This window comes from Arvicola amphibius, chromosome 10, assembly GCF_903992535.2.
Source record: "Arvicola amphibius chromosome 10, mArvAmp1.2, whole genome shotgun sequence".
Lineage (NCBI taxonomy): Eukaryota > Metazoa > Chordata > Mammalia > Rodentia > Cricetidae > Arvicola > Arvicola amphibius.
In genome coordinates this window covers 74,835,621-74,851,590 of record NC_052056.1, presented here as the reverse complement: position 1 = coordinate 74,851,590, position 15,970 = coordinate 74,835,621, and the positions used below count along the sequence as shown (strand labels likewise).

The 15,970-nt window shown below is 39.4% G+C and overlaps 1 protein-coding gene across 1 annotated transcript in view; it reads left to right on the top strand.

Annotated features, from left to right (window-relative positions):
- LOC119824576 (immunoglobulin lambda-1 light chain-like) overlaps window positions 1-15,970 on the top strand; it is a 432,885-nt gene that overhangs the window by 66,244 nt on the left and 350,671 nt on the right. The window contains exon 3 of the mRNA XM_038344783.1: window positions 851-855. Coding sequence (XP_038200711.1) covers window positions 851-855 — 5 coding nt within the window. The remainder of the gene's footprint in view (window positions 1-850; window positions 856-15,970) is intronic.

The window sequence follows — 15,970 nt, the reverse complement described above, 5'->3', positions numbered from 1 at the left end:
TTCTTTATGGAAACCATGAAAGCCAGAAGGTCTTGGAAAGATGTGCTGAGAAACTAAGAGACCATGGATACAAGCCCAGACTACTATACCCAGCCAATATTTCATTCACCATCAATGGAGAAACAAGATATTCCAGAATAAAAACAAATTTAATAAACAATATTAGCTACAAATCTAGCCTTACAGAAAGTATAGAAGGAAAATCACAAACCAAGGAACCCAACAATGCCCACAGTAACTCAGACATCTAACAACCCTTCACCAGACAACTCAAAGAAGGGAAACACACACACTCTACCACCAATAAATAAATAAATAAATAAATAAATAAATAAATAAATAAATAAATAAATAACCGGAGTTAACAACCACTGGTCATTAATAGATGGACTCAATTCACTTATAAAAGGCACATAAAAGAGATTGGATGTGAAAACAGGATCCAACATTCTGCTGTTTACAAAAGAAACACAACCTCAACCACAAAGACAGACATCTACTCAGAGTAAAGGTTGGGAAAAGGTTTATTCAAGCAAATGGACCTAAGAAACAAGCCGGTGTGGCCATACTAATTTCTACAAAGTTGACTTCAAACTAAAAATCAATCACAAGAGATGGAAAGGGACACTTTATACTAATTACAGGAAAAATCTATCAGAATGAAGTCTCAATCCTGAATATCTATGTCCCTAATATAAAAGCACCCACTTATGTAAAAGAAACATTACTAGAACTCAAGGCAGACATCAAACCCCACACAATAATAGTAGGAGACTTCAACACTCCTCTCTAACCAATGAACAGGTTAATCAGACAGAAACCTAACAGAGAAATAAGAGAACTAATGAAGGTAATGTATCAAATGGACTTAACAGACATCTATAGAATGTTCCATCCAAAAGGAAAGAATATACCTTCTTCTCAGCATCTCATAGAACCTTCTTGAAAATTGACCACATACTCAGTAACAAAGCAAACTTCCACAGATACAAAAAAAATATTAGTAACCACCGGTGTCTTATCAGATTCACCAAGGAATAAAGTTAGAGTTCAACAATAATTCTACCCGAGAGAAGCCTACAAACTCATTGAAACTGAACAGTCAACTACTGAACCACCCCGGGTCAGGGAAAAAATAAAGAAATTAAAGTCTTCCTTGAATTCAACAAAAATAAAGATAAAATATACCCAAACCTATGAGATGCTATGAAAGCCGCCGTGTTAAGAGGAAAAGTTCATACTCTAGTGCCCACATTAAACAAATGTAAAAAGCTCACATTAGAGACTTAAACAGCACAGCTGAAATCTCTGAAAAAAAAAGAAGCAAACTCACCCAGGAGGAGTAGAAGACTGGAAATATCAAACTGAGGGCTGAAATCAACAAAAATAGAAACACAGAAAACAATCCAAAGAATCAATAAAACAAAGATCTGGTTCTTTGAGAAAGTCAACAAGATTAAGAAATCGTTATCCAAACTAATCAATAGGCAGAGAGAGAACATTAAAATTAAACAAGGTCAGAAATGAAAAGGGGGACATATCAACAGAGCACTGAGGAGAATTCAGAGAATCATTAGGTCTTACTAGACAAAAGCTTATATCCACAAAGTTGGAAATGTAAAAGAAATGGACTTGTTTTTAGATAAATAACCATTTACCAAAATTAAATCATGAACAGGTGAAACAATTTAAATAGACCTATAAGTCGTGAGGAAATAGAAGCTGTCATAAAAAAAACCTTCCAACCAAAAAAAGCAGCAGACCAGACGGTTTTAATGCAGAATTTTATCAGAACTTCCAAGAAGAGCTGATACCTATACTCCTTAATGTGTTTCACATAATAGAAACAGAAGAGTCATTGCAACTGCTTTTATGAAGAACTCCTACAGCTGATAAACTCCTTCAGTGATGTGGCAGGTTACAAGATTCAACTCAAAAAAAATCAGTAGCCCTCCTATACACAAAGGATAGAGAGGCAGAGAGGAAAATCAGGGAAACTTCACCTTTTATGATAGCCAAAATAGAATAAAGTATCTTGCAGTTACTCTACACCAAGGAAGTAAAAGATCTATTTGACTAGAACTTAAGGCTTTGAATAAAGAATTGAAGAGAACACCAGAAAATGGAAGGATCTCCGCACACTCGTGGATGGGTAGGATCAACATAGTAAAAATGGCAATTCTAAAAAAAAGGCCATGTTGCCCTTAATGTCTGTGCAGCTGGGTTATGCGTAGGAAACAGTCTCCTGGTGCCCATTTGTTGGTAGAGTACTTCCCACTTTCCTCCTCTATCAAGCTCAATGTGTTCAGATTAATATTGAGGTCTTTATAATCCATTTGGACTTTGAGTTTTGTGCATTGGATAGATATGGATCTACTTTTCATTCTTCTACAGGTTGACAATCCAGTTATGCCAGCACCATTTGTTGAAGATGCCCTCTTTCTTCCATTATGTACTTTTGGCTCCTTTATCAAAAAATCAGTATTCCGTAGGTTTGTGGTTTAAGATCACGGGTCTTCTATACGATTCCATTGGGTCCAACTTCTCTGTTTTTATGGCCAATACCAAGCTGTTTTCAATACTGTGCTCTGTAATAGAGTTTGAAGTCAGGGATGGTAATGCCATCCAAAAGTACCTTTATTTATCATAGAGTTTTTTTGTCTATCCTGGGTTTCTTTCTTGTTTTTCCATATAAAGTTGGTTATTGTCCTCTCAATATCTGTGAAGAATTTTGATGGACCTTGATGGGGATTGCATTGAATCTATAGATTGCTTTTTGGTAGATTTGCCTTTTTACTATGTTGATCCTCCCAATCCACGAGCAAGGGAGATCCTTCCATTTTCTGGTATCCTCTTCAATTTCCTTCTTCAAAGACTTAAAGTTTCGTGTCAAATAAATCCTTCACTTCCTTGGTTAGAGTTACTCCCAGATATCTTATGCTATTGTGGCTATTGTGAATAGTGATACTTCTCTGATTTCCCTCTCTGCTTCCTTATCCTTTGTGTATAGGAGGGCGACTGATTTTTTGAGCTGATCTTGTAGCCTGCCATGTTACTGAAGGAGTTTATCAGCTGTAGCAGTTCTTTTGGTGGAGTTTGTGGGGGTCGCTTCTGTACACTATCATATCATGTGCAAATAATGAAAGTTTAACTTCTTTGTTTCCAATTGAATCCCCTTGATTCCCTTATGTTGTCTTATTGCAATTGCTAGAACTTCAAGCACCTATATTGAAGAGATAGGAGAGAGTGGACAGCCTTGTCATGTGAATTTTGCATGCAAATGGATGGAAATAGAAAACACTATTCTGAGTGAGGTAACCCAGACCCAAAAAGATGAATATGGGATGTACTCACTCATAATTGGTTTCTAGCCATAATTAAAAGACATTGAGCCTATAATTCGGGATCCTTGAGAAGATAATAAGAAGGTGAACCCCCCAAAAAAGATATAGCAATCCTCCTGGATATTGGAAGTAGACACGATCGCCAGGCAAAAATTGGAAACTTGAGGGTGGGGTGAGACACGGACAAGGGAAGATGGGGAGAGAAAAGTGTGAAGGGGAGAATGGGGGGAGCTCGGAGGAATGGGATGCTTGGGATAAAGGAAGGGTGGATATGGGAGCAGGGAAGCATATATCTTAATTTAGGGAGCCACCTGAGGGCTGTCAAGAGACTTGACCCTAGAGGGGTTCCCGGGTTTCCAGGGAGACGCCCCCAGTTAGTTCCTTGGGCAGCTGAGGAGAGGGAGCCTGAAAAGACCAATTCCTATAGCCATACTGATGAATTTCTTGCATATCACCATAGAACCTCCACCTGGCGATAGATGAAGAAAATGACTAAGCCCCACATTGGAGCACCGGACTGAGCTCCCAAGGCCCTGATGAGGAGCAGAAGGAGGGAGAACATGAGAAAGAAAGTCAGGACCTTGAGGGGTGCATTCACCCATGGAGACGGTGGGACAGAACTAATGCAGATCAGCCAACTCCAGTTGGATTGGGACTGATGGAACATGAGACTAAACCAGACTCTCTGAATGTGGCCGATGGTGGAAGGCTGACAGAGGAGCCAAGGACAAAGGCGCTGATCTTTGACTCTCTTCTGCATGGACAGGCTCTGTGAGAGCCTTCTCAGCTTGGTTAATCACCTTCCTGGACCCGGGGGGAGTTGGGAAGACCTTGGTCTTAACATAGAGTAGGGAACCTGATTGGCTCCTTGGCCTGAAAAGGGATGGAGGAGGGATATGGGGGGGGAGGGGAGAGAAGGGGGAGGAAGAGGGGAGGAGATGGAAATTTTTAAATATAAAAAAAACCAAAAAAATAAGAAAAATAAAGTAGGCCATCTATAAATTCAATGAATCCCCATCAAAATCCCAACAAAAATTCTTCATGGACCTTGAGGAGAACAACAATCAACTTTTATATGGAAAAAACAAAAAACCCAGGATAGCCAAAACAATCCTATACAATAAAGGAACTTCTGGAGGCTTTACCTTCCCTGACTTCAAACTCTATTACAGAGGTACAGTAATGAAAATAGCTTGGTATTGGCATAAAAACAGAGAAGTTGAACCAATGGAATTGAATAGAAGACCCTGGACTTTAACCCACAATCCTATGACACACCTGATTTTTGTCAAAGAAGCTAAAGTATAACAATGGAAGAAAAAAAGCATCTTTAACAAGTGGTGCTGGCACAACTGGATGTCAACCTGTAGAAGAATGAAAATAGATCCATATCTATCCACCATGCACAAAACTCAAGTCAAATGGATTAAAGTCCTCAATAGAAAACCTGATAGAAGAGAAAATGGGAAGTAGACTGCAACACATGGGTGCAGTAGACAACTTAATACATATAACCCCAGTAGCACAGACAATAAGGGCAACATTGTATAAATGGGACCTCCTAAAACTAAGAAGCTTCTGTAATAGCAAAGGACACTGTCATTCAGAACAAAAAGGCATCCTACTGAATGGGGAGAAGATCTTCACCAACCCTGCAAAAGATAAAGGTTTGATCTCCCAAAATATTAAAGAACTCAAGAAACTAGACTTCAAAATGCTATTTAACTCAATTAAAAATGTGGCACTGAACTGAACGGTAAGAATTCTCAACAGAAGATGTTCAAATGGTCAAGAGACACTTAAGGTCATGTTCAGCTTCCTTAGCAATCAGGGAAATGCAAATCAAAACAACATTGAGATACCATCTTACACCTGTCAGAATGGCTAAAATTGAAAACACCAATGATAGCCTTTGCTGGAGGGATGTGGAGTAGGGGGAACACTCATCCATTGCTGGTGGGATGGCAAACTTGTGTATCCACATTGGACATCAGTGTGGCAGTTTATTAGGAAATTGGGAATCAGCCTATCTCAGGATCCAGCAATTCCACTCCTGGGAATATACCCAAGAGATGCTACAAAAGCATCTGTTCAAGTATGTTTATAGCAGCATTATTTGTAATAGCCAGAACCTGGAAACAACTTAGACTCCCCTCAATGGAAGAATGGATAAAGAAAGTGTTGAATATATATGTATTAGAGTACTACTCAGTGGTAGAAAACAATGACATCTTGAATTTTGCATGCAAATGGATGGAAATAGAAAACAGTATCTTGAGTGAGATAACTCAGACCCAAAAAGATTAATATGGTATGTACTCACTCATAAGTGGACCTTAGCCGTAAACAAAGGACATTAAGCCTATAGTTCACAAGCCTAGAGAAGCAAAATAACAAGGTAAATCCAAAGAAAAACATATATAGATCCTCTTGGAAATTGGAAGCAAACAAGTTTGCTGGGCAAAAGTTGTGAGCATGAGTGTGGTGGCAGGGATGAGGTGAGGTTGGAGGAAGGTGTAGAGCGGAGATAGGGAAGGAGAGCGAGGAAGGACTCGGCAAGAGCTTGGTGGATTAGGAGAGTGGTGATGGAGAAAAGGCGGATATAGGAGCAGGGAAGAAGATACCTACATTAGGCGATCATTTTAGGGTTGCAAGAGACTTGGCGCTAGAGGGGATCCCAGGTGTCCCAGGGATGTCCCTGCTCGGTTCTTGGACAGCAGAGGAGAGGTGCCTGAACTGTCCTTGCCCGACCCACTATTACCTGATAATTATCTCGAACATCACCATAGAATCTTCGTCTAGCATGGATGGAGATAGAAACAGAGACCCTCTCATAGCAACGGTCTGAGCTCCGCAAGGTCCAGTTGAAAGGAGGAAGGAGGGAGAAGATCAAGGAAGTCAGGACTGCCACGGACTGTCCACCATCTGAAGCAGTGGTGCCTGTTCCTTAATGGGAGCTCACCAAATAGAGTTGGACGGGTCTGAATGAGCATGTGATCAAACTGAACATCTGATTGTGGCTGACAATGGGGGCTGACTGAAAAGCCATTGATAACGGCACTGGGGACTTGTTTTTTATGGCATGTTTCTGGGTTTTTGGGACCCTAATCTATATGGATCTCAGCTCCCTAGGCCCTGCATGTAGGGGGAAGGGCCTTGGACTTCCACAGGGCAGGGTTCCCTGCCCTCTCTCAAGCAGGGAGAGAGAGGGAGGAGGGGGTATGGGACTGTGGGAGGGGATTGGGGGAGGGAAGTAAGTGTAATATTTGAATGGAAAAATAAAAAAATAAAAATATAAATGAAACTTCACAGTAAAAAAAAAAAGAAAATCTGCTCACATGAGAATCATGTTTCTTTTTCTCCCGATTTTTTTCTTTCTTGTTCTACATTGTTCTTAGTTCTACATCACTCTATCCATTACAAAATATTTCGGCTATATATACCCGTAAAAACCAACAATTCTCCAGCCCTATCAGTTTCCAGGGCCAGATTCTTTGCCTCATAGAAAAGCAGATGAGAGTTTTTACAACACAAGCAACACAACCAGCACAATCACACACCACCAAACCACACCGATGAGAGAGAGAGAGAGAGGAGAGAGAGAGAAGAGAGAGAGAGAGAGAGAGAGAGTGGGGGGGGATCCTTCGAGTAGCTAGTACACATCCGGTGAACTCCTAATGGAGAAAGTTAGAAGAAGATTAAAATCATGAGGGAATTTTAGAGGGAAAGGGCTAGTGTGTTATATTAAATATTTGGTGGTTAGTAAAGAGCTAAAGAGTTTTTATTTTCGTAAATTACAACAGGACAAAGATTGTTTAAAACAGAGTGCTGTTTATTTTCCCCCAGTATGCATAGAGGCTACCAGTAACCAGGCCAGAAACCTATGTAAATGGTCAGGGAGAAGCTGATGGCTCTGATCAGATAGCACATTCACCAGATGCGGTAGGTTTCCTAAGGCCCTAGGTCTGGAGTTAGACTTACTACTCTAAGCAAAGAGACCCAGACTGTCTAAACTATCAGTTCTGGGCTATGCAGTTATCAGCCATTCTGATAATGGGTAAAACCAGTAAAGCAAATTGGGCAGGCAACAATTCTATGTCCTTTGAGATCTGTGAATATATTAGATGGGATGCTCTATGCCTGGATCCTAAATACTGACCAATTGCCTGCTGATAAAGATAATTGCAGAAAGGTAGATCTTTGCACTTAACTAGGAGAGAGGAATGGAGGCCTGGCAGGGGGAAACTGTTCTGAACTAGGGAAATAAATCCCAAATATGTAACAGAAAGGGAGTTCAGCTACAGCAAAAAACTACAGCAAAGGACAGTCACTTATTCACAAAGCAATAACACCAAAAAGCCTTGCCTTTTGGTTTAGCCTTTACCAGATCCCTTGGGGAAAGAGACATGGGAGTCATTTACAGGGAGATAAAAAGGAGTGATGTAAATGTAGAGCCCATTTATGAAGTTCTCATAAATTATTAAAAATAATATGTAACTGGACTATTTTACTATGTTTGATAATTTTATGGATGAGTCCTTCCTAAGACTGCCCATGTACTGGAGTGATACTCTTATGTGACCCTTTGAATATGATCTACATATACACATGCATACACACAGGGAACACACACAGTGGGGGGTTCAATTCCAGAGTTTGTTATAAGAACAGACCCTGTTCTGCTTCCCCACATACTTCTCTGTTCTGGCCCCAGGATGTTTGAGTGTGACTTCAAATGCTCCTTAAGGCTAGACTTCCTGATTTCCTTTTCAGTTTGAAGGGTTATGGGAACATTTAAAGAGAGTAGTTTCTACAGGTTTCTGGTGTGCTGTTAAGTTACATTAGATATAATGTAATATGAGATAATAATTTCATTATTCAGGTACTTAGTGCTCTGAACTTCCTCTTAGCACCACTTTCACGGTATTCCCAATATCAGGATATGTTCTGAATTTACTTTCATTGTATTCTAGGGAAGCTTTAATTTCTCTCCTTATTTCTACCTTGAACAGCAGTCAGTCAGTAAATAGTAGTTCATTTCTATGAGTTTGTAGGTTTTCTATTGTTTTTCTTGTAATACAGCATAATTACTGGAGAAGTGCCATGATTGTCTAGCCATCACCTGTCACTTATTTCTGTCTCTTGGAGACATCCCTTGCCTCTTCTTCTTCCTATAGGCACATTTTCCATTAGACTGAAGTGGTCAGAGAAAATTGTTTATCTGGACATTCCACTATTCCAATAAAGCAACCATAAATCAATGGATGGGGTCAGCCAGATATGACATAGGGTCATTGGAGTACTAAGGAGATAAGATAGAGAGGGACAGGCAGAGAAAAGAAGGAAATTCTGTTGATTTTGTGGGATTATGGATTGAGAAAAGCATGGAGAAGGGTCAGTCAATAGACTCTCTGCTGCTTCATGGATTTATGAGGGCTTTATCTCAATTTCTGTTCCCAAGTTTTAATTATGCTAGAACAATTTAAGAAAATGTTATACTGAAGTAACTGGGGTCTGCTACAATCCAACATGGAAATGGTGGGAGTTCACAGCTTTCTTTGGAAATACTGTGAATGACCTGGCTCAGTATCAGCATTTTTCCTGTCTTAATACCTGACTAACTAGTTTCCAGACTACAGCTCTGTGCAACCATGATTCTGATATCTTCCACTCCCACAATAACTGAAGTTTGTTTCTCAGAAAAACACTTGTACAAAGAACATTTAACTAATCTTGAAAGTCAACGATGCAAGAGTTTTAAATTAATTTCTGATGTTGTTTAGTAGTCTCTTCATTTTTTTTTATCAGAGCTCAGCCTAGTGCTTAGCTGTGAATCTTTGCATCTGCTTTTATAAGGTATTGGATGTAGGTTCTATGATGAGAATTAGGGAAGTCATCAATCTGATTACAGGAGAAGGACGGTTCAGGCACTCTCTCCACTATTTCTAAAGAATCTTGGCTTGGGTCATTCTTGTGAATTTCTGAGAGTTTCCTTGGCACCAGGTTTCTCCCTAACCTTATTGTTCAACATCCTTAGTCATCAGGAAAATGCAAATCAAAGCAACTCTGAGATAGCAACTTATACCTGTCAGAATGGCTAAGATAAAAAACACTGATTACAACTTATGTTGGAAAGGATGTGGATTAAGGGGAACACCCTTCCACTGCTTTTGGGAGTGCAAATTTTACAACTATTTTGTAAATAAGTATGACATTTTCTCAGAAATTGGGAATCTATCTACCTAAAAATCCATCTATACCACTCTTGGGCATATACCCAAAAGATTCTCAATCATATCTCAATCATATCTCACTGACACTTGCTCAACTATGTATAGCAGCATTGCTCATAACAGCCAGATCCTGAAAACAACATAGATGTCCCTCAACCAAAAAACTGAAAAAGAAAATTTTATACATTTACACAATGGAGTATTACTCAGTGGGAAAAAAACCCTATAACATCAGGAAATTTGCAGGCAAATAGATAAAACTTGAAATAAAAAATCCTGAGTGAGGCAGCACAGATCCAGAAAGACAAACAAATGTGTACTCACTCATAACTCAATATTAGATGTAAAACAAAGGACAACCAGACAAAAATCTATAGCCCCAAAGAAACTAGGTAACAAGGAGGACTCTAATAGAGATACATCGATTGCCCTGGGAAGGGGAAAGAGATGAGATCTCCTGGGTAAACTAGGGGAAGGAATGGGAAATGGGAAGAGGAAGGATGATCCTGTTGCAACAGAGATAGAAAGGGAGAGCAGAAAAGTGGTAATCTCTTCTAAGAAGAATGTATCCAGAGAGGGAAAAGATTCTTTTTGAGAAATGCAACTGAAATATTGGTGCCTCCACAAAACAAATATTTGTATTATCAGACAAATAACACATTCCTGTATCATATAATATAATAACATACAGGAATATGTTATTTGTCTTATTATACAAATATTTGTGTTTTACTTAACAATTCTAATAGCACTGGATGACATTTTATTGGAATAATGTGAATGAAGCATAGGTATATCTTGGTGATCCAGAGATAAGAAAGAAAATGAAGATAACAGGCCATCCTACTCCTTCTGGTGAGTCAGATGACAAGACCAAATTCACACCACAGAGAGGATATTGGAAAGTGTACAGGCTTCCTAAGCTATGCCCAGCAGTGAGGAGTCTGATCATAGATAAGTTCCTTTGAGGTTACTGTGATCAGATAACACAGAAACTGAGGGCCAAGCGATGGTGGCACACGCTTCTAATCCCAGCACTCGGGAGGCAGAGGCAGGCGGATCTCTGTGAGTTCGAGACCAGCCTGGTCTACAGAGCTAGTTCCAGGACAGGCTCCAAAGCTACAGAGAAACCCTGTCTCGAAAAAAAAAAAAACCCACAGAAACTGAGGATGATTTTCTGAGTCAAAAGACTCTTCAATGCTCATCGCCGTTGTCCTTGGTTTCTCAGTCCTCCTCCACCGTCAGCCACATTCAGAGAGTCCGGTTTGGTCCCCTGTTCCATCAGTCCCATTCCAACTGGACTTGGTGGTCTCTCCCGTTAGATCTGTCCCACCGTCTCAATGGGTAATGCACTCCTCACGGTCCTGACTTCCTTGCTCATGATCTCCCTCCTTTTGCTCCTCATCAGGTCCTTGGGAGCTCAGTCCGGTGCTCCTATGTGGGGCTCTGTCATTTTCTCCATCCAATGCCAGGTGAAAGGTTCTATGGTGAGCATGAACTCTACAGCATGGACGGGCTCACTGTGAGCCTTGTCAGTTTAGTTGTTCACCTTCCTGGACTTAGGGGGAGCTGGGAGGACCTTGGACTTAACATAGTGAAGGGAACCCTGATGGCTCTTTGTCTTGGAGAGGGGTGGAGTGAGGGTATGGGTAGAGGGAGGGGAGGGAAGGGGGAGGAGGAAGGGAGGAGATGGAAATTTTTAATAAAAAATGAGAAAAAAAGACTCTTCAATGAGTTGAGGCTCCAATCCTCCTCATCATTTTATACACCACAGCTTTGAAGAAATATCTGCACAGAGACCTTCCTGAGGAGCCCAGTGATAGGGAGTAATTTGCATAATTTGCAAACATCATCAATGCCAAAAAGCACTAAAATGAATAAAAGGCTTGGCCTAATTGTAAGGTGATTTTCAGTACTTAGCACTCTATGGTGGAGCCATAAGTATCATACAGCATCAGCTGACAGATTGTGGAAGACCTATTTTGCAGAGCTTTGGGAAAAATAGTTTTTGGACAGTCACTGTCAATTCTGTAGAAACATTGTAAAGTCATGACTCTTCTCCCCTTCAAAGCAGGAATCACCCCAAAATACTTCAGCAGTGTATGGGAACTGAATGACCACCTCACATTCCCCCACACCATGGGGACTTAAAGGGATAACATTTGTCCTTTGTTCTAATAGTCAAATCTACATAAATTCAACCCCCTAACTTTGTTAAAAGACCACGTAGAATTTTAAAAAGACAGGAAGATAACATGCCCACATTACTGACAAACAAGTCTGAGCATCCTTAAAGCCAGTTACCACATTAAAGATTGGGGTGAGGGTAGTGGGAGAGTCCAGGGTTCAGGAATGTATAGTGATACTATCTAATGATTTGGAATGTCAAGTATTTCCCCTTGGATGGTGGAACTTCCTGGGTGATGTCACCTTTTCCTGGAGTGTTGCTTTGTCAAGTTCTACATGCTTTTTTATGATGATGAAATGCATGTTGATACCATTGATAATATTTGTGTGGGTTGTATAGACTGAAGATATAATGGGAGGAGGAAACAGCAAGCACAGTAAGAACAGAAACAGCAAAGAATTGGAAACTGATGTGGGATTTCCCTCTGTGTGATGTGAATACCACTGGTTAATAAAGAAACTGTCTTAGGCCTGCTCAAGACAGAACTTAGGTAGGCAAGGAAAACTAAGCTGAATGCCTGGAAGAAAAAAGGCAGAGTCAAGGAGCATAGAAACATTAAATGAAATATGATAAATATATTTATGTGAGTTAGTTTATTTCATTTACCCTCACAGCCAGTTAGCCAGTTTTACCTGCTATAGTAAACCTTTCTGTACCGAGAGTTTTAATGCACTTTACCCAAAATAACCTTGATAGTGGCATCTCCACCAAGTCCTGTTCCATTTTCTCACCCACTGTAGTGGGTGGTTTCTTGTTTCTTCCTGGCTGCTCAGCCCTGAAATAACCACACAGAAACTGTATTAATTAAATCACTGCTTGGCCTATTAGCTCTAGCTTCTTTTGGCTAGCTTTATATCTAAATTTAACCCATTTCTATTAATCTGTGTTTTGCCATATGGCCATAGTTTACTGGCAAAATTCTGGCTCGTCTGTTTCTGGTGGTGGCTACATGGTATCCTCCCTGACTTCCGTATTCTTTCTCACAGCATTCAGTTTAGTATTCCCTGCCTAGCTCTGTTCTGCCCAGCTATGGGCCTAAAACAGTTTCTTTTTCAGTCAGTGGTAATCATAGCAAACGGAGGGGAATCCCACATCACCTCCCCATTTCTGTCTAAGTGAAAATGAAAGTTTTAATTTTAACATTGTAAAATTGAATATAATGAAATAGGTATCAAGCAAGAATTACAAGTGATAATATTTATATGTACTTTATCTTTTATCATACTATTAAAACTATAATTATAATTATTTATTATTGAATTCCATCAAAGACTCCAGAAGGATTAAATATTACTTAAGTAAACAGGAAGTGCATCCTAAGCAATTTTCAAAACTCTAGAATTGACAGAGGTATCTTGCTGCCTGGTCCCAAAGATTTTCTGTATCATTGGAGCATCCATCTTCACCCTACAGACTGATAATATCCAGCAAACTTTTCCAAAATGAAGGAAATTTTATAGACAATTCCACTGTACTGGCAGTTACCAGCCACTTTTTTTCTGTGTCCTTAAGAATGTTAGTAAACTCTTTAATGGAGCAGGAAACCCGAAGAATGGTTTTACCCTTAAGCAAGTTCAGTAGTTATTTTTCTGTGAGTCATACATGTCCAGTTCATACAGCATAACTTCAAGCAGTCCAGGCAAGAGCAGTTTTCTTGTGCAGATGGCTAACCAACAACATAAGGAGCCTCTTTGGTGCGAGTCTTCCTCTTGAAGTAATTGTTGCTACTGAAGCAGATGTGTCTCATTGTCAAGAAAAGTCCTAAGTTCTGAAAAACATTTTAAATGCCACATTAGGAAGGTCTCTAAATGATTTGAAGAATACCTATCTAACTGAAATATATCTCTATACATCTAGAAAAATCTCACTAACATGATTATAGGCTTGACTATTATAAAAGATATCTATTAACCTATAATTCTTTTTTTTTTTTGGTTTTCAAGACAGGGGTTTCTCTGCAGCTTTTTTTTTAGAGCCTGTCCTGGACCTAGCTCTTGTAGACCAGGCTGGCCTCGAACTCACAGAGATCCGCCTGCCTCTGCCTCCCGAGTGCTGGGATTAAAGGCGTGCGCCCACCACGCCACCACCCGGCTAACCTATAATCTTATTAAATTTTAAATGAGCTGCACAAACACAATACCTTAATCAAGAGCAGAATATAGATATAATAAAATTGCCCTAATATTTTTTCAATAAACCAAGATCTATACCAATGCAAATCTCTATAATATATCCCCCATTAAATATAAACAAACATTTTATCTATCTATCTATCTATCTATCTATCTATCTATCTATCTATCTATCTATCTATTTATTTATTTTGGTTTTTTTGAGACAGGGTTTCTCTGTAGCTTTGGAGCCTGTCCTGGAACTAGCTCTTGTAGACCAGGCTTGACTCAAACTCACAGAGATCTGCCTGCCTCTGCCTCCTGAGTGCTGGGATTAAAGGTGTGCACCACCACTCCTCCAGCTGTAAAACAAACATTTATAAACAATATTTGGGGAATTTTGTGTGGTTCTTTCCAAATTGCTTCCTGCTTTTTGTTGGGGGAAGAATAATTTTGGGGAGTGTTCCTGGTGACCTTTCATGTGTCTTGGTCCATCAAACTACATTACTCTGGAAGTAATATATAGGTTCTCATCTTCTGTAGAAGCAAAAGAAGAACCTCTTTTTCAAAGCAATATATCCTTAGACCCATGTTTTGAAGTCAAGGCACCTTTATGATATATATGTTGGTTTAGCTTAAAAGGCTGAACAATGAAAAGTCTCTTTGTACTTAGCTCCTTCACCATCAAAAAATTAAAAAAAAAACACAATACTATACATAACACAGACTGTCTGTATTTTCAATCTGTACATGACTTATTTTTCTTTATTTCTTTAATCTATGACTGTCTATACTGACTCTTTAAAGATATTGTTATACTTCTAAAGCAATTTACTTCTTTTTATAACTCTCTATATTCTTTTTCTTTTCTCTCTCAAGTCTGTGACCTATTTAGATGTCTTTCCTTTTTATATGAATCTGTTTTTATTGTGTATCTGTAATTATTTTCAGACCAGAAGCACACCTTAGCGGCATTACTAAAACTAAAGGTGTTTTGCTTTTTGAATCCTCCCAGTCTACATGGTCAAGGTCTGTTCACTGGATCTGTGAGCCTTGCAAACTATGCCAGTTCTAGGTCTACAGCAGGTCTATGTCATGTCAAGAAACAATTTGTAACATGCTGCTCACAAACTGCATTTAATTACTTAGCCTCCTGAAAAAAGTATGTAGTGCCAACATAAACCAGGAAGCCTCCTTTTTGAAACTTGATGGTTTATATTTCCTTTTACTACCACTGAATTAGCAAAACATATCTTAAATGAGCCACAGCTTTAAGCTGTGCTTAACTCTGTTCTTTTGTGTCTAGAATTCTGTTCCAGGCTTTCTCAGGTTTTATGTGGATTTAGCTAGCATACATTGGATTGCCAATTTGTTGTAGGAGGTTATCTGTTTGTTCCCAGCTGCTCAGTTCTGTAATAACCACACAGAAACTGTATTAATTAAATCACTTCTTGGCATATTTGCTCTAGCTTCTTATTGGCTAGCTCTTACATCTTAATTTAAACCCATTTCTATTAATCTGTGTATTACCATGTGTCTATGACTTACCAGAAAGGTTCTGGATCATTTGTCCCCAGAGGCATCTATGTGGCATCTTCCTGACTCTGCCTTTGTTCTCCCAGCATTCAGTTTAGTTTTCCACACCTATCTCTGTTCTACACTGTTATAGGCCCAAAAACAGTTTCTTCACTGGTACCATCAGAAGCCAGGCCTGAACTGGTCATATATAGTGACAATATGCATCCCTCTGGCATCTCAAACCAATTCTCTGTATACAAAGCAGGGAAAGGGCCATTCTGGCTATCCAAGCTGGAGAAGAAGTTGTTAATCCCCCTCAAAGTAGTGGCAGCACTGGTGATGCTCATAATAACAGAAGTATATGAGGATTTAAGACACAAACCTTTCCTTCCCTTTGACTTTGGCACACTTTTCTCTTAAATTGTAGAGTTACTTCCCTGCAATTTGTCAATAGTTGTGTAATGTAATACAAAATAACCAAACCTATGAGGTTCAGATGTTAACTTATAATTATCTTTCTTTGAATCAACCTCACAGAGTATGTGGTGAGTTTCTGAAAACATAAAACATGTAATA